Here is a 19268-nt window from a genome sequence, read left to right on the forward strand (position 1 = left end):
CAAGCTTTCGTTGGCGTGGCTCAAAATAGCCTGATGGACAAATGGCGATTGGGTTAACCATTAGTTATCCTGACTTCCACCTGGAGTTTGCAGACGCAGCTTCAAACGTCGAAACGTCGCTCGTAAGGGATGTATTCCCCGTTGGCTCAGTAAATTGGCAAGGAGGAACGGTGGTACGTTGTCAATTTCCGTGCTGAGCCTGCAGGAATTATCCAGCACACCATGATAGTCGTCATGCCTCCCGACAGAAATCATTTCAGGCATCTATCTGCTGCGGGATCTAATGGGGAACTATACCATCATATCGCACGCATATGTGAATTACATTTTCAGAACACTGTGCACAGAGAGGTCTAGCAATAGCCAAACCAAATGTACTGGAACCCCAACAGCAGCGATGGAAACAGGCGCGTTGTTCATCATAACACTGGCATTAATTTGAAAAATTGACAGTAGCCTTAAAATGAGCTTTTACAGGGCGCCCCCGACGATCGTCTTCCATCATGAAAGATGGTAACTAACTAATTGACTACATGTATCCCGCTTTGCACTAGCCTTTGGGCTGCATCGAATGGCTAGAACCGTCCAGTTTTTCATTTTCCATTTCCACAATATTCTCTCTTTACATGGCCTGTGCTTGTTTTGAATCCTCATCCGGCCCTTCTTTTGGTCGGATTTAACAGGGCTTGTTTGATATAACTCATTCACCTGCAGGAACCCAGCGCCTTGACGTACCTTGGGGCATTTCAGGATTTAGGGCTGAGAGTCTCCAGGGGGATTCCACCCAACAACAAACACTCACATTCCCCTTTCTTCACTGACTTAAAACACACTTTTTCTCACCCTCGTTGTGCCACAAATACAATTCTTTCCTCATAAACTGCCGGGGCCATATTCGTGTTTTTGGTAGAGAAATTTTGCAGATACACTTATATACGCCTTTAGGTGTCTCCAACACGGGACCTGGACCTCCCATAGATACCCAAGTACCTAAGTACTTATTTGCATAACCCACCAAGTTCCAACAATGCGTGCGTAACTTCAGCTTCTGATCTCCGATGGGCGGTTTCTTTATTGTGGATTGACACTTATTCTATTGGTGGAGAAAGATATACACCGACGTCAAGCCAGGAATCTGGCCTGGTATGATGATGATGGAGAAGCAACGTCCTACCACAACCCTTTCAAAAAATTCCGATACCGCTCTATGCGCTCAACTGAATCTCGTGCAGAAGATGGGTTACCACGTGCACAGACAGAAAGCAATACTGTATCGAGATCTGAGAGGGACCGGCGAGAAGAGATGGGTAGCATCTTCTCTGCACCCCGCCATGCACATACCAACCCTCCAGCATCAAGAAAATCTGTTGGTGACGTTATTGAAATGACACGAGCAGGATCTATGACTAATGCTGCACCTCTGACGACGTCGAAAGAAGAACAACAGCATGAATTTCTAGGAACGGGGGCTTCTAATAAACGGAGATTCTTCAAAAGCGGCGGAAACCATGCCTCGGCTAGTATGATACCACAAGAGCCTGAGGATTCTGGAAAAGATAAACAAGCATTTACGGCTGTCGAACAATTAAAGGCCACCCTGCTAAATTCTTGGATTAACGTCTTGCTTGTCATGGTCCCCGTCGGGAGTAGGCTTCTATGAATTTACCCGGAATTATCATGCATGAAAACTTGCTAACTCCATCTATAGTCGCGATTCACCATGCGCATATTGACCCCATTGCAATCTTTGTTATCAATTTCATTGCCATTATGTACGTCTTCTCCTTTAGGAAACAGCCCAACTATTTCCATTAACAATACTTCTAGCCCTCTTGCCGCGATGCTAAGTTATGCTACGGAGGAAATTGCTCTCAGGTATTACTCTATTCTTAACATCACCAGAACAACTTTAACTTTGTCTCTAGGACGGGGGAAACTGTGGGCGGTTTGCTCAACGCAACATTCGGGTAGGTAATGCTAGCGTCCTACCCCCTAGCACGTCTACTAAACCAGTTATAGGAATGCTGTGGAACTCATTGTGTCGCTCCTGGCCTTGTTTAAACGTGAAATCGTCATCGTGCAAACGTCCCTTATCGGCAGTATATTATCAAACCTGCTACTGGTTTTGGGAATGGCCTTTTTCCTTGGAGGTATAAATCGACTTGAACAAAATTTCAACGTCACTGTGGCGCAGACAGCGTCCAGTCTGCTCACCTTGGCCGTCGGAAGTCTTATAATCCCGACAGCGTTTCACGCATGGTCAAACGGTGCGTTCTTCATCGTGCATCGTGCTAATATACGCTAATTTGCTGTTCTATATAGCTGGTGAAGCCGGAATTGCACCTCTTTCGCGAGGTACCTATCACTCTAAATCCAAAAGAACATAAAAGACTTTTTATTCCTGTACCCTAACATATCTCTAGGAACGAGCGTGATTCTACTTGTCGTGTATGCATGCTATCTCTTTTTTCAACTTAAATCTCACATGGAAATGTACAATAAGCCGAGTGAGAAAGTCGAGAAAAGACGTGGGCGAGTCGGAACTGGTGACGCTACCATAGGCATTGCACAGATTGGGGCAGGCATCTCTGCCACAATGTTCGGAGATAACGCTCAACGCGTTTCCATGGTCATCCCAGATGACAAGGAAGAACCGCAACTAACTATCTGGGTTGCCTTATTTACACTTGCTGCATCGACAGCATTGGTGGCCCTCTGTGCCGAGGCCATGGTACGTTCCTTGTCTTTCTATAACTTTAAAGCGCCCGGCCTGGTTGAGCATGACGGATTAGGTAACTGACCTTACATTGTGAAGGTCGGCTCAATCGATGCAATTACCACTCGTGGTCACATCTCAGAAACGTTCGTGGGATTAATTCTCATTCCAATTGTTGGCAACGCAGCTGAACATGCTACGGCCATCACCGTTGCGATTAAGGATAAAATGGATCTCTCCATTGGGGTTGCTGTTGGGTCAAGCATGCAAATTGCTCTTTTGGTGGTTCCCCTCATCGTAGTTATTGGGTGGATTGCTGGTATGTTGGCTTGTCGACCCTGCCACACTTCTCAACCCGAATTCCTAGCCACTATAAACGTATGTTTGTTGTTTGCTGATTTCTATCTCGTTTCGGCAACCCCAGGCATCGATGAGATGGTACGTGCCCCAAATTCTCTTTCCCCTTTCACGCTTATTGTAAGCGTTTCGCTATCTAATACTGTGAATAGACATTATACTTTGATGGGTTTCAAATTGCAGTACTGTTCGTTTCCGTGCTGCTAGTAAGTTTACCTTCTTCCCAAATCCGTTGCTTGCATTCCTGTTCGTGTTTGACAAACTTGCTTTACTCCACAACAGGTAAACTACTTAATCCAAGATGGCAAGTCAAATTGGCTAGAAGGTGTGTTGTTGATGATTCTCTTCCTCATTATCTCGGTCGCGGCTTGGTAAGCTTATTTCATTCTTTCCTTCCCTCTCCTAACCTGTTATTTTTTTTTTTTTTTTAAAAAAAAAAAAAAAAAGATTCCTCCCTCCTTGAGATGACGATAATTTTAATAGCCCTAGTAAATATGAGATAACAGAGCAATCTAACATGAATTGTATAGGTTTTACCCGGCAAAATCTGAGCCCAACGCTCCTTAGTTGTGTTTTGAGTGCTGGCTACCCTCAAATTCTGTTCTTTGGGATCCTTTCAGCCCCTTACTCCGCCTCAATACCTTTTAATTCTTCAAGCCTGGCTGTTGTTGTTTTTCGATCCATAGTGGACTTTTCTCTTTTTTTGTCGGTAACCCCTTCGCACTTGTGTTGTTAAAATCCCTATACACCTGAACGTCGGAGATTTTTTATTTACCGGAATAGCTAAGCATGTAATCCCCAATCCAACGCCGCCAGCTCCCTCATACTGAGCAAGCCTGTTGTCTCAACGCTTAACTTTGCTAGCTACAAATTTTTCATGAAATCCGAAGTCAGGTCTCCCAGCTCATCTCCAAGCTAGAGCCGGTGTCCTCTGGCAAACCTACAGGAAAAATCACAACCAAGCTATTCTTCAGCGGATTCCGTACATTGTTTGTGTTTGCCATGTCTCGTGGAACAAGGGAACTTCCTCCAACACGCCTCAATATGTCCAGCTGAGTAGTATACGGCGACCCCCAGAAAAAATGTGACAGATTCTCTGGGATCCATATCACTCTTTCGTCATGGTGAGCTTCTCCCTTAATCCCTACAGAGAAACTCCTACGCACCCGCCCTAGATAGAATCAAGCCATATTTAAATTTAGTATGGATATATTGCAGCGCGCCGTTTATTCCGAAACGTATCCAGTGCATGCGTCGCACAAGCTGACCGCCGTAAGGTGTTCTTCTTCCTGGAATCAGCGAAAATGAATATGACAACTAAGATAATTGGTTGGGTGGCGGGTCAGCTCAACAAGGTCTTTTTACATCCAGCCGTTGCTACCCCAATCGCCAGTTATTACAAGAAGCTTCTCATTCATCTCAACTACGCGAAATTAGAACTGGGGAGATCCCCTGCTAATATCGATGCCATGGCATCATGTTTAGAAGCTCCTAGGAGCCATATTCGAGCCTACTCCAACGTATGGGCTGGAAGTACAGGCTCGTTACTTCACCCCTTTGGAACAAACAATTCATCAAACTGATAAACCATAGGCATGCTGAGCTCAAATATTTCATATGATGCTGGATTCTCAACGACATCTGTGCACCGCGCGCCAACCTATACCTTTCGCCCACACTATACGCGGATAGACACATACGAAGCTACCTTTTCTTTGAGGTGAATCGTAAGGTCAACCGTTTATTCGACAAGGAGATGAATTTAGTGAATGAAACCCCAGCATCACTGTTACGCAGATAGCACATGACAAGAAGCCAAGGCTAGTTGCAGTATCTGAAGTCGTGTCTTCGCAGCCATACGCAGATTTCAAGCGCTGGTGTGGTGTGCAGCTACTCTACCATCAGCATGGTTATATTGATCACTATATCCGAAAAACTACGCTTCCTGCCCAAAGAGGCGCTTGAATATATCCTGGAACAGGTATGGCAGAATTTCCCAGATATCGAAGCAATCAAAGAGGATAGCTTCATACCTCAAGATCCTGTCGATGATGTCCTGAAATAGGATGCCCGCTACTGGAAGATGTTCCTAATGTGAGTTAACTCCCAAAATATGAAGTTCCGCCACATTAAGAAGAGAAAGCAGAGAGATACAATGCATAGTTGTATTATAAACGCAAACTACGAAGAGTGATTTGGAAATCAGTTTACAAGAGGTGAAGAACTCCGCATCACCTTTGCCGCAATGGCCAGGGCCTCTAGTTCTTCTTAATTTTTTTTTTTTTTTTTTTTTTTTTTTTTTTTTTTTTTTTTTTGTCTGACTTAACAGCTTCAATCAAGATTAAGATTCTTTTCCTTGAGCTACAATTCCACTTTTTTGCATACTCCGCAACTAACCAGGTATTGCTGAAGCACAAAGGGTAAAAGGTGCCTAATTCCTCCGCACTCGTCATACAACGTACATCATGTATAAAATCACCTTCATCCGCCCGTCGCCCAGCTACTTTTTCCACCTCAAAGTCGTAACATTGTAAGTAGTTCCCCTCCCCTTTTCTTTCTTTGCAATACTCCTTCTCAACTCACCCACCGGCTACCATACCCTCCTTTCTATTTCCCAAGCACATATCGCAAACATTGTTTGTGCACGAACCTGTTAAACTACAGAGAGATCAGCCTTTCTGTAGGCCCTTTCCCATGAACCCACAGCAAATCTCCAGCCTACCTAAGAAATACTAAACCCGCAAGATGCTAACGCAATGGTGTTAGATTGTTTTTTGGGTTTTATCTTGAACTTAGGTTCTCGAAGTCGTAACATTTTCATCATCCACTGGGGGGGAAATATTTGAGTACGCAAAGGAGTGAACGTACCTGTGAGAATGATGAAAGACTTGGACCAAACAGAGATATTAAAAAGATAAAAAAGGTAATCCCATCCTTCCGCTTCAAACTTTCCTACTCTTTGTATGAAATGTTCGGGGCGTGTTGAGTTGGGACAGCCTTGGGTTCAATATCTGGCTCTCCCTTTGCTTTTTCCTACTATGCCCTACTTATGTTGACCTTCCCAATGTCCCTTGTTTCAATTTTTACATATAAGTATAGCAGACATCAGCATCAAGTCAACTTCTCATGTGAGAAGTTGCATTATGCGATTTCCTACCTTTGGACATAGGCGGACCGTGCTTTCCCTGATGGAGGTAGTTCCGAGTGGAGATCCTTTAAAATCACGGTTGGTACATGTATGTATGTACATTACATATATACATTAACTCAACCGACAAGACCCAACCGGCTTCCATGATGGAGACAGAAAAGGAGCATGTCGGATACTATGAAGAGCGGAGGTAAAAGAGGAGGATAAATCTCGGACAGAGGAAGTCCATCTTTATACCCGTTTCTTTAACCTCCGGGTGGAAAGTGCAAGACATCATGAAGAATTGTTCTGTTGGCAACATATGGAAGCTTGATCAGGAGCAATCCTACATATGTGTCTGCGGGTGAGCGCGCATTCTCTAATTTCAGATTTTTAACAAGCACAATCAGTCTGGAAAGCATGTATTATCTTTGACGCCAGGATACTTTTCATAATGGATATCCGAAATATTATTGTACTCCCGGCTCTTTCTTTATATATTTTCTTCCCTCTCCCTCTCTGTCGTCTATGGTTGGATTTGCCGCCAGGTGTTTTTATCTCCATTTCTCCTCGCCAAGTAAGAACGGCATTCAAATCGTTGGTACCGGTATATGTTGCCCAGACAGCGCTTTGCGTTATCTTACATCCCTCAATAGTTGCTATCTCATTTGAAATGATAACACCCCTCTAATTCGTACAGAGTTTATGTCTGGTTGTGCGCCACAGGGAATTTCTCTCTATATCTGTCCAGCAAGGCGATTCGAGTGTCTACTAGTCTCAGATCTTCTATTTCCATTCCTTATCTTCAAGTGCGCGGAGATATACGGAATCAAGGAGCCCAAATTTCGTGCCCTTGTTGGAAATGGAAATAGAAGCGGTTTTTCTACCACAGTCCCAGTGCCATGTTTGTGTCCTGCGCTGCTATGTTCATCTTCGGAACAGAGAAAAAGTGGGAGGTTCGAAAGGAAACCAGCATGAAGTACACAAGAATACACTTTTCTTGATCATATGAGAGGAATAGATAGCCCCTTTATAACATCAGAGTATGTATAGTGCCCAAACAGACCTGCGAGCTGGAGCAGGTCTGTCAATAACAGTCTTCTCTACTATATATCAAAATCTGTACTTCTATACCGTCATCAGCATTGTTCCATTCCTCGCCACCACATACATACCTCTAATTGAATAAGTTGTTAGACATCGTACATTCTCTTACTGGATAAAACTGCGTGCTGTTCTTATTAGCATCCATCCATATCTTCATTCATTTGTACCCATGTCTGCTGGATTAATTAACGCTGACAACTTACTTGAAGATCTACCCTGCAGCTCTTCTACTTGCTGGGCCTGGGTTTATCGGTTTCAACAACATGTTCCATCGCCATTGATCGCAGTTTGGGCACCCCTGAGTGACACAATTGCAGCCTCATATTTTGGGGGGTTTCTAGTTGAACCTGCTCCTGGTCCTGGTGATACTTCATCGGTGACTGAGGAGAGGAAGTGAAGGCTGAGATGAGAGTATACGCATCATATATCTAAGTTCTTCGATGGAGATCATTCACTAGTTTCAGGCAAAACAGTTGATATATATGCTCTATGGGGCGGGGAGTTCTTCAACAACATCACAGAAGCTAGGCCTAAAATATTGATTCAGAGATTTCTTCAAAATGACTGTTAGCTTCTCGGTGAAGCTTAGTGACACATTTCAGATCAAGTCACAGCCTCCAACTATTTGAGGATAATTTGTCCATCACATTCATTTTCTCTCATATAAGACTCTATACATTCAGGTCAGCATTCGGTCAGTAGCTTAGTTGCCTGAATCAATGGTTCTCCAACAGGCAAGTACAGTATGACTCTGAGAAATCCGAGCATTTATGAGATCAGTTTAGTATCATTGCGCTATCTATGATCAGACTCATAGAATTGTGATTTTTTTATGTATAGTAGAATAGTATCAACACGATTCTGCTCTCGATTTTGACTGCTCTCATTGTGAATGATGGTGACAGCTAGTAATCCCCGTTGTTGAGGCATTTCCTATCCTGCATTCAATCTAAACCCACTGTACAGAGAAATGTTACGGCAGCAATTGAATTTCGCCGATACTCTGCAGAGAGGGCGGTTTGCTGGGATTCCTGGCTGTATTCTGGAAGTATGGTATTCTGGAAGTATGAGTAAAACAATAGGGATATCAGCTTAATGCATGAATGCTTCACCAGGATATGACTGATTACTTTTCAAAGGGGCTGTGAATTGCAGTGGCCACGCCTCTGCCAGCTCATCCTTATTTATCATTGAGTCCACATTCAAACATACCAATACATCCACACAGCATAAATGAGAACAGATTGGAAACCGGGGAATAGTAAGTAGTAAATGGAAGGTATTTTTCAAAGTTCGGTGTGTTTGTTTTTTTTTTTTTTCAAACCACCCGATTATATTCTACAAGCTCCCCCTCCATGTTGCGAGCGGACGACACTGTTACAGCGGAGCAGTCATGGCCAAGAACATACCAGCAGCCACTTCGTTAACAAATAATGGCAAGGTCTGCAAATGATTGCCCTAACGCGAACGCCACTCAGTAACCTCTCCTCCTCCCGAACGCCCTCCTGCCGTTCCGAGGCAAGCTGATTTTCTCCCTTGCGGGTTCTGCGGATACCGCATGGTTCTTAAACCTTCTCGGGCCTTTACATTTTACCAGGGTAAGCGACAAATTTTACGAACGATGGAATAAATCCGGGGAAACGGCTTGAGGCGGGGGGTTTTCAATGGGCACCATTAAATTCGAGCTTGAAAGGTGGTATCATTAAATGATACGCTGGGGCCGAAAAGGAACCACCCGTACTGCAACCTGAAGACAAAGTGGATTGCGTGCTTCTGAGTTCCCGGCCGTTAAATAAGAAAATGGCCCATTGACCGAGAGCGACCTTGTTTATCAGAGCAGACGCACTGTTGGAGATTATAGGAATGAACCAGGTCCAGGATATGCGGAACGGCCTAAGTCGGGAGGGTGAAATTCTCCGAGGCGCAATCTACGGATATTAATAACTTGGCTTCCACTTGCCGTGTATCAAGATTAGACCAAGTTCCGACAATTTAAGAGCCAGGGTCTCGAGAACCTAAGAAAATGGAAGCCGAAGAGAGACATGTTAAGACTCCCTGACGTTGCCATGTTAGAAGGGAGTCGCTCAACTGACCTTGTCAGAGCCATCATATCATCATGCCTTGGGCCGCTCATTCATTAGTTTACTAACTCGTGGTGAAGCAATAGGTTGTATTCCAAGGTTTAATGTTTCATTCTCCTAGAACATCTCCCAAACAAACCCATGCTTAATCTTTCTAGATGCGCATGATAATGGAAAGGGAATCAGACTGGGCGTCAGTGGTTGACTGTTGGACTCACCCTCAATCCAGCAGGGATATATTCCCACGCCGTCCCGATAGCCACTCAATGTCGAAAACACCTTACCCACTTGTCGAATATGCCCAGCTCCAGGCGGCTTCATCAGTGCAGCGATATTGCGGCACTCCTCAAGACAAGATGTTCGGGTGCAGTATCGGAAAATCACAACCACGTATATCATATCAGGATTCATGGGCTAGCTAGAAGGAGAGGTTTGGAACATGTTTACTCAGCCAGTTAAGATGCGGGTATGTTAACGACAGGGCGTTCAGTATCAAGAAGTCCTGGTTGATTTAAGTCGCTACCCCTCCCTCTCTCTATCGCAGGAAATATTTGCCCACTAGCAGGCCGAATCTTCCGAATTCCGCGTTCCGATCTGAGAAAAGGAGCATTGTTGCCCGTCGCTAGCGTATTCTCCCCGAACACCATATCAGAAAGAAAAACCAGGAGTTTTCATGGGATGAGACGGGCGAACCATGTTACTCCAGAGGCAGGTGCAGTGCAGTGCGCGATGGTAGGTCCATATTCTTGATTTGGGATGTTTTCCTCGGTCCATCGTCGACGAGCATCCTCGCTGCAACCCTGGTTAGAAGTTGCCACTCAGTCCCCTTCTCATCTCAACAATCGCTTCGGTACAAGGGAGGTCGGATGGATTGGTCACTTGAATGCCCGTGTTGGATGTGCTTCTTGTGTTCCTTTGCTATATCCCTTGCTCTAACAACCCAATCGTTACCCCAGCTTTCATCATGAGACTTAGTGCATGGACCGGGGTTGTCATGACATCCTTAACCCTGAGGACAACTCTAATTGCAAGTAATATATCTGGTGATGCAGGTTGTCGCTCATCTTGATATGGGGCAGCTGTCAGGTTTCCGGTAGCCTGTCGAAGGAAACTAATGCTCATCATAGTGACAAACTGGGCTAGGTGGTTGTTTCTTTCAACGTCGAAAGGGAAGAGGATGACAAGTCCCCGAACAATGTCACGAATACCTTGGCGTCAGAAAACTAACACTCATCCAATGAACTGCAACTTGAGCGTCACCGAATTGATTATTATATTTCAAATACCTATCGCGCTTCGTGAGCTTTTGTGGGTGTTCGTCAGCGCCCCCTCGCGCGCGGGGGTGTGGCTATTAACCGCAAAAAACTCTCTTCTAACAGCATGGGTATCACCCTGTAAGAGATGGGCTTCTGCTCTAGAAGGGCAGGCTATCTTTAGCCCGGCGATCCATTGTTCGCATACCCTGGAGCAGCTAAACGGAGAACTTCGCCGGATTTCTACCGGGCCTCGCAATGTGCATATCAAAACTCAGACCGTGGCCCGACGGCCAGAATAAGTTTGAATGCCGCGCTGGCGAGGCGATATCCTGACACCGAGCTTTGGCGGGGCCGAAATGGACAGATACTGAATAATTCCAGCCAAGCTAGGAGCCAAGGCCGGTTGAGAGAGGGGTTGGACACATTACACACACATGGCTACATTTACCCGCTCTATCCTTCCGAGGTTGCCTGTAGAACAAAAATGTGATATCGAAACGACAGAGGAGGATTGATTCCACGCCAGAAAAAAGATATGACAACCGGGAACGGGCTTCGAACAGGGTGGATACTTTTGTGGCGATATTTTGCCCCGGTTTGTCCCACAGCTTGACAATAATGACCCAGCTCGATTGCGGGGTGGACGGTTACGATGCCAGTTCTAACTTCTCAGCAGCAACGACGCCATTGGCCGGAGCTAAATGGTGCACCTGCACGTACACTACTGAATTAAATCAAATGCTCTATTGTTCATTCAGAGTTGGATCCTCTTCATGTGCTTCTAGTATTCCTACCCATTTCAAAGAAGTCGGATCAAATTTCTCCGAATCCACGGAGTCAATGGTACGGCCAGACCGGCAGATATTTTTAGGTAAACCTGTTGAATGTGGGAGAGGGAATATGGGAGGGATGGATATCACTACCTTTCAGAGAATATTGAGACTATAGCTGTATGTACCTTGAGAAATCTATTCTTGTATTCAGACCGTTGTGCTGCGGTGCAGTGCATATGCAGATGGGACGGTAAATAGTCGTCTATAAATAGCAATAGAAGCGCAGTCTTGACAAGTAATAATCCACTTCTTGCTGCTTTGTTGGTAAAAATGATAAATGGAGAATTATCAAGGTGATAAAACATCTCCTCGATATCACTGATTGATCCCCTTGCGTCTAATTCGTACAACCTCGCTGATTCAGACAGATCCCTAACCTCTATTTTCACCAGTTATGTCAACATTGCGTCCTGTCCACGGCACACATACATTGCGATCCAGATAACATGTGAGCCCATACAGAGTACATAACAAACGCCATCAATTAAGAAATAAAGGACGCGCCAAGGTGCAAGCTAGCCATTACAACGACGATTAACTATCCATTCCTAAAAAAAAAAAATCGGATATCTATTTTTAAATCACATGCATAAGTTTCACCTGCATGTTCTCAGACGAACACGTCTGTCTCTCTCTCACTCAGAGTACTAACTTAAACCAACAAAAACTCTGAACAGAATACAAAGTTGAAACCTTGCATGCAGTGTCGCTGTTCCAACTTCTAACTATGCATTATTATTTTTATTATTTTTGTTGTTATTATTATTATTTTTGTTATTATTATTACTATTTTTTTTATTATTATTATTATCTCCGTACCTGATTATTCCAGGATCTTCAGTTTCAGCTGACGTGTAGTTAGTTAATTCCGCATGAAGGCAAAAAAAAAAAAAAAAAAAAAAAAAAAAAAAAAAAAAAAAAAAAAAAAAAAAAAAACAATCGTAGATTTTTCAATCGCCCCGGCCTCCCCAGGGATGACGGGTAGTCAGCCATCCGAAAAGAGGCAGGCTGTTATAGATTTTGCGCTCCTGATTCACGCAGGTCTTGGTACTCGGAAAGTTCTCTTCTAATGGCAACAACGGAGGGAAAAGAACAAAACATGAGTGTTTCGTTTGATTTCTCTACTTCGGGATCTAGTATGTTTTTAACATTCGCGGTTCCACCATACAACGCTGACGGACTTCCAGGCTCAACATGTCGCAGACGAGGATAGGGGGGATATCTTATCTCTCCTCTCCTCTCCTCTAGTTACATGTACTTTTCACCCTCCGGCATCTTTTCGTTTGTGTTTCCGAGGTTCGCCTGCCACATTTTGGTCACGTAGTTCGGTACCGAAGCTACCCAGCTCCAGTTCTGGGCAGCCGATGGAAGACTAAAATGCCAGCTCGGAGGGCTCATGATAGAAGAATAAAAAGCGGGGGACCGGGGCCGGGGGAGGGGGGGGTTAGTCTCTAGTTATTCTTGTGGCGATAACAGTGTGGTGTGACAAGAGGTAAATTCCCTTGTCCTCCCACATTGTTTTCCGGAGCTGATCGGTGCTGCTGAGTTGTTATCGTATACGGCTTATAGTACACGTACATATACATATACATAACGGCAGCCCTCCATCTATGTGTTGCCGTTTCCCCCCAAACCGAGGCAACGCGGAAGGGGGGATATTGGATTTTGCCTTAGCCAGGAAACCTTGTCAGCTTTTTCTCCGCAGAGCAAAATCATATGGGAAGGGGATGTGGCACTAGAGATACTAGAGACACTCGGAAATCCAATCGGGGATCTAGAATATGAATTCCAGGATATGTGAAGCCGGAAGATTCGCGTATTGAGGGCGTTTCTAGCTTTGTGGGGTGAGATGAAGCTAAAAGCAATTCTCTCTATATCATTAGTTAATCCTGTCGAAATCTGGTTAAGCGGAAGTTTTTCATGCTAGTATCTTCTAGTTTGGGAATAATAGCAGTCATCATTGCCAAGTGAGTCATGCCTGGACCTGAAGCTCGGCGTTATCGTTAACGCGCTTTGTTTTGAAGATCTAGATCCTTACTCGGAGGTTTGTGATTGATGTCACGTGATACAACCTTGGCCCGCCTTCGAAAGCCGAGAAGCGGGAATCCTCATCCGAGAAAGCCACCGTTTTTCTTAGGCTAGAGGGAGTCAGTGGGTTCAAATCGATATGATTATTGGATCCCGAGAGTTAAACATTGGAAGTTGATGTTGTTTTGGCGCGAGAAATCAACAATTCTCGGAAAGCCAATCACTACCTGAGTTCCCGAATTCGGTCCGGGATCGGGGAGCACATCGGCACAGTCAGTCAGTTCATTGGGGAGGGAAAAAGTGGGAAAAAAAAAAAGCGGCATTTACTTGGACAAGGTGGAGAACGCCGCTGTGCACAGTACTGTATTGCTAAAAATCGGAATCGCCAACCAATAAATAGAAGTCTTCTCGTCAGCAGGCTGGAATAGCATCTCAGGATAATTTTTTTTTTATTATTATCGTTATTACCCATGCATGCCGAAGATTTGTTGTCCCGGGGTTAATTCCGGGCGCGATGATGATGTGGTGACTTGACTGGTTTGTGGCTTCAAGCAGCGGCCAACGGTTGTCAGCCCTTTCCTATGTTCAGGGATGTTGAGGCTGCCGATCGGAAACTGATTCTCTCCCCGGGGGTAGGACAGAGACAAAAAAAAAAAAACGGTTAACTGGCTCAGGGGCTTTTTGGGAGGGAGGGTGGGATGGGTTTTTGTTCGGGGTTGGCGAGGGAAATCCTTCCACAGGTTAATTTTTCTTTAAAAAATAAAATAATAATCCCATTCATTCTATTGCATTCTATCGTCTCGAAAACCCCATTTTTCAAACGCGGATGAATGAAAACAGAATAAAAGTGAACAGAACTGGCTAGTTTTGTTTGCGCTGGTGCTCTTGCAGGGTTTTGAACAAAGAAAAGAAGTTGCCTCTAATACTAGTTATTTTTACGCACACATGGATACAATATATGAAAACTCCGTCAGGCCATTATTTGAAAGCTCCCTACGGATCACTTCTGTTTACATATATATATATATATATATTTATTATAATAATATACGGATAGTCTTCTGACGCTCCCTTGGTACGCTCCTTTGGTACCCGAAGATAATTTTGAAACAGACATGCGTAGAATGTAAGACAAACAATGCTATGCTACCCAAGGAAACGGCAAACGGGGGAATGGATGGAGAGTTAGTTAGTAAACTTGTTATTATTCGAACCTCGTTGAATTGTTTGCCAAAAATCTGCGTTCTAAAAATAATGGAAAATAGAAAATGGGAAAATCCTGTCGAGTTTCTCAGTCTCTTGACCTACAGACCTTGCCAGCGCTGAGGTGAGAGGTGGGAAATAACGGTTGCTGATTTTTGGGGCGTCTCAAAGGGGCATGCGGGCATGAACCCGGCCCAGGGCGTTCATCTAGATAGATTAGATATATCGCCTTTTTTCCATCCCGTCGTTTCCCATGCATTGTGTCCTGTCCTGTCCTGTATACGGAATATTTGTCATATCTGTTGAATGACTGGACGTTGTCCAGCATTGGGGAATTGGGTGGTGGTGGTGGTGAGAGGTCAAGAATAGCCGTCAAACGGGTGAAGAAAAAAGAGAGAAAAAGAAAAGAAAAGATAGTTAACTAAAGTGAAAGAAAAAAAAAAAAAAAAGAAAGCTTCTCCTGTCCGATGATTTCTCAGCCACACTCCCTCCCATGTCCTCCGAGTGGACAGCAGCATCCAGGGGGGGAGGGAACGGGACGTGGGAAAAAAGCCAACCGGGAAGAGACAAAAGAAAAGCCGAAACGAAAAGCTAAATATTGAGACCGTCGAACAAGTGGTCCCTCTCTTTCTTTCTTTTTTCTTTCTTTTCTTTTTCTCTCTGTCAGTCTCTACTGTGCCGTGCCGTAGTTACCGGCTCCTCAAGGGCCTGTCAAATTATCAACCGAGAAAAAAAAAGAAACGAAACGAAAAGAAACGAAAAGCTAAACAACACCCAAGACCAAAACCCGAAGGAAAAAGAACAATTCTGTGCTGTAATCGGTACAAGGATGCGCCTTGTTCTCTTTTTTGTTCTCTCTCTTGTTGTCTGTCTTTCTTTGTCAGTATTACATACTATTATGATTATTTTCTCAAAAGTGATGTCTGGCTAACCAACCAATATTAGATCTCTCATAGGATAGTTAACTAGCTGTTCATATGGAATTTCTTTTTTTCTATTTCTTTAACACGGGCCGGAAGGTGTCCGCGTAGCCTACCTACCTGGGTAAATAAATATTGATTATGTGGCCGTCATATGTCATATGTATCCCATTATACGGAGTAAATGAAAGGGACATACTGCGTACAAATGTAGAATCATGGTTCGAATATCATGTCCAATGTCCATGTTCCGTGTACCTGTACGTACAGTACATACATCTATCTGTACGGAGTACACCACATTCATCAATGACCGTGTGCAATTATGTGCATTCCCGAAGACTCTAATAACAATAACCGGGGAGCAGGGAATATGTAGTGGTTACAGGTACAAAAATTCCAAGTTATTAGTCTTCCTCTCCGAAGCGCAGATTATTTAAGCGGCGATCCAAGTTTGTCAGACTGTACTCCGTAGGTACAGAGAGTTACAAGACTTTTCGACGCCCGCAAAAAGACCGAGAGATTTAAAAGAAAAGGGAAATACTGTATGTAATATAATATTATTAAGGGATCCTTGATCCCTCCCCCTCCACACATCTATAGTTACCCCGTCGAAGCAGCTGGAAGGAGCCAATAATTGCCGTCGTCGGATATAACGAGCGTTGTCTACGCTTAGGCCTGATTGTATGGAAGGGCTGAGGATGACAGATGCATTAAGAAGTGAATTCTTTTTTACATACAGAGTACGTTCAGCCCTATTTGATCGATGGAGCTGGGAGACGGAATGCATTTCCCCTGATCACCACGGAGGCCCAGCAGTTATTATCAATATCAACCATCGCGGGCTCCGGCTCGAAGACACACACACACACACACACACTGCCACCACCATCACCATCACCATCACAATCACAATCGCGGGAGAAGAAATGCCGGAGGTTGCCGGGTTGGTTTGACAGTACAGTAATAATATTAATAGTGAGTAGCACAGGCGTGCGTCGTTGGTGCGATCTTCGGCTGACGGGCCCAGCAGCGGGACCAACTCAATGCCAACAGCGCGATCCCTTATTATTCCTGGCCGGCCCGCGATCAACTGCAAATCCTGCCAGGTTGCAGCAAATCTCCACCACTAATAGCTGAACGGTAAATACTCAAATGACGCCGCCCGCCGCCCGCCGCCGTTGTGTGGACTGTCTCCGCGGTATTCTGCGGGCAAGGGTGTTTTGCAAAAATTGAAAAAAAATAACAAGCCGACTTTCCGAATTTTTTTGGGAATTTGAGAATTTGGAATTGGGTGTTAATTTGCAAAAAAGAGGGAAAAAAAAAAAAAAAAAAAAAAAAAAAAAAAAAAAAAAAAAAAGTCGGATGGGATGCTCTCGGGCGGCAGGGATCATCAACCCGTTAACCAACCTCCAGTGGAACGGAAGAGGAAAAAGAAAAGAAAAAGAAGAGAAAAAGAAGAGAAAAAGAAAAAAGACCCCGAGAGCCCTTGGAGAGAGAGAGAACCTTGGAAAAGCCACGAACCACCAAACGAGAGGCAGAAAGGATAGAGAGAGACGCTAGGTTGTGCAAGGCCGGAGCATTTTTTGCAAATTAATAAATCGGTGGTCAGTGGTTTAAAATCGTGCTGTAAAAAGAAAATAAATCCAAATTTATGCCAAAAAAAAAAAAAAAATTGATAGAAAGAAAACAAGAGAAAATAAATATGGACCATCGGAGAGCGTGTTGAAAGGAGTCGTAAATCCGTACCAATGGAGCAAAGGAGCATCAATACTCCGTACAATATACTCCGTTAATGCTAATGCTTCTTCCTGTAGATAGGTAGACACCAGGGTGAATCGTATCAAAAGGAAAAAAAGAAAAAGAGATAACTAGACAATAACACCAAGCCTGACCGTGGTGGCGCGGGCTTCTTTTTCTCATTATCATATTATTTCCCTTCTCGAGTTAATCTATCTCGTCGTCTGCGTCTTCTGCCTGTAACTACATCTCCCGTTTCCTTCTTCTCTATCTCTCTCTCTCTCTCTCTCTCTCTCTCTCTCTCTCTCTCTCTACCCAACTCTCCGTAGCCTGCTTCTGATAAACTGGTAGACTGACAGACTGATACTTCTGGGGATCTGTCTTCGCCTCTTGGTCGTTCGTTCTCCCTGCCGTGCCCGCCCCACTCCGCCCCCCTTGATCCCGATCCCAGGCTGGATGTGACACGGCTTCAGATGGGCACCCGAAGGCGAGCTTGAGATCCTCGTTTTCATCCCGCGCCTCAAGAGACAGAAGAAAAAGGAAGAAAGACCAAAAATAGGGGAGCCATTCTTCCAGCAGCAAACGCACGTAGCCAGCACCAGTAACCTCTACTGCTACTTACTACTCTTACTACTACTCTTACTACTACTCTTACTACTACTACTTCTACTACCTCTACTACTACTACTCTTACTACTACTACGACTAACCAATCCCACATCCTATCCCCATCCATCAATCCCGTACGTCAACGTACGTAAACTTACTCCTCGGTCAACTAGTCTCTGGTAACTCCCTATCTTTGCGCTGTCGGCGGACAAGAAGGCGTCTGCTCTGCCCGCCTCTGTTTGCATCTATCTATCTATCCTCCTTGCATTGGCGTCCATCTGCGTTTCCATTTCTTTCTCCTCTCTCTCTCTCTCTCTTTTCTTTGCGGGCTTCCTAGCTACACTACTTCCCTTTTTCTCTCTGCTCCCGGCTTCCAAGCCAGCCACGGACTGGAGATAGCCTACATCCAGATTAGACTTTTGGAGGTGCAATCGCAGTCCGCTCCGGTCTCCAATCTCCCAGTCTGGGCCGCCGACCTCTTGGTACTACTTGTTCTGTACGTAGTTACTGTGTTGTGCTTCCTTCTTGACTACTACTAGCTAGTAGTTAGTTACTACGACTTTGCCGCAAACCACGTCCACGAACGAACCATGTGCGCTTCCGGCAATTTGGACTAGGTTGACCAGATCTCTCTCTCTTCCTCCCCTTGGCTCGTGTCTTCTCCCTCTTCTTCTTGTCTCTATTGTTTTTATACTTTTCTCCTCCCTTTCTCTTTTCTCTGATCTCATCATCTGCGTACCGTACCCTCCACCCTTCTTGTCCTCTTATCTTCTTCTTGTTCCCCTCCTGTTTCTGTCATCCCGCCCGAGTCAAGCCTTGGCAACCTTGCGCGAAAGAAGCCTTTTTTTTTTTTTTTGTTTCGCGACTTGACACCGCACTCCCTCCCTCAACTGCTTAACCTGTCGCATCTGGGAACCTTGTACTTTGCAGGAGGCCAAAAAAGAAAAAAGAAAAAAAAAGAAAAAAAAAGAAAAAAAAGAGGCCGAACTCTCTGTTCACGTTTGTACTGTGCCCAGTCGCGGCCTGTGGTCGACCAGCCTGCGCGCAACATCGCATCGCTGACCCCGAAACCGGCCGTTGTGCTGCTGCACCTTAAATTGCGGCTTTTACCCCAACAGTTGTTACATCCGCAACCTTTTACTACTCCATTATTATTATTATTTCCCGCGTTTCTCTCATTTCCCTCGAGTGTCCGGTTGTTTACTGGAAGTAATTTTTTTTTTTTTTCTTTTCTCTTTTGTCTTTTTGTTCTGTAATTTTCTTTCTTCTGCCTCGCTGCGGGTCTGAT

At 44.6% G+C, this 19268-nt stretch overlaps 3 protein-coding genes across 5 annotated transcripts; 2 read left to right on the top strand and 1 right to left on the bottom strand.

Moving 5' to 3' along the window:
• Positions 1-1027: 1027 nt before the first annotated feature.
• Positions 1028-3640, top strand: BDCG_00015 (Ca2+:H+ antiporter; the record flags this gene model as incomplete). The annotated part of the gene is made up of 13 exons (XM_045415520.1): positions 1028-1031; positions 1110-1646; positions 1709-1772; positions 1828-1875; positions 1926-1967; positions 2020-2267; positions 2323-2355; positions 2424-2731; positions 2816-3035; positions 3141-3154; positions 3226-3279; positions 3356-3444; positions 3604-3640. 13 exons carry the CDS (start codon positions 1028-1030, stop codon positions 3638-3640), a joined length of 1698 nt encoding a protein of 565 aa, XP_045271454.1.
• Positions 3641-4668: 1028 nt separating this feature from the next.
• Positions 4669-6695, top strand: BDCG_00016 (uncharacterized protein; the record flags this gene model as incomplete). The annotated part of the gene is made up of 4 exons (XM_045415521.1): positions 4669-4793; positions 4928-5289; positions 5501-5603; positions 5840-6695. The coding sequence occupies 2 exons, from the start codon at positions 4669-4671 to the stop codon at positions 5136-5138; spliced, it is 336 nt and encodes a 111-aa protein (XP_045271455.1). The 3' UTR covers positions 5139-5289; positions 5501-5603; positions 5840-6695.
• Positions 6696-8331: 1636 nt separating this feature from the next.
• On the bottom strand, positions 8332-11165 carry BDCG_00017. Of its 3 annotated transcripts, none has more exons than XM_045415523.1 (3): positions 9610-11165; positions 9404-9508; positions 8332-9325 (listed from the first exon to the last, which is right to left on the bottom strand). In XM_045415523.1, the coding sequence occupies exon 1, from the start codon at positions 10514-10516 to the stop codon at positions 10310-10312; it is 207 nt and encodes a 68-aa protein (XP_045278989.1). In that variant the 5' UTR covers positions 10517-11165; the 3' UTR covers positions 8332-9325; positions 9404-9508; positions 9610-10309. The 3 variants fall into 3 exon arrangements, with proteins under 3 accessions (XP_045278989.1, XP_045278988.1, XP_045278990.1); XM_045415524.1 differs by having other exon boundaries at positions 8367-9265; positions 9610-11145; XM_045415522.1 differs by having other exon boundaries at positions 8343-9508; positions 9610-11149.
• Positions 11166-19268: the final 8103 nt, after the last annotated feature.

This window comes from Blastomyces dermatitidis (genome assembly GCF_000003525.1).
Source record: "Blastomyces dermatitidis ER-3 genomic scaffold supercont1.1, whole genome shotgun sequence".
In the NCBI taxonomy this organism is placed as follows: domain Eukaryota; kingdom Fungi; phylum Ascomycota; class Eurotiomycetes; order Onygenales; family Ajellomycetaceae; genus Blastomyces; species Blastomyces dermatitidis.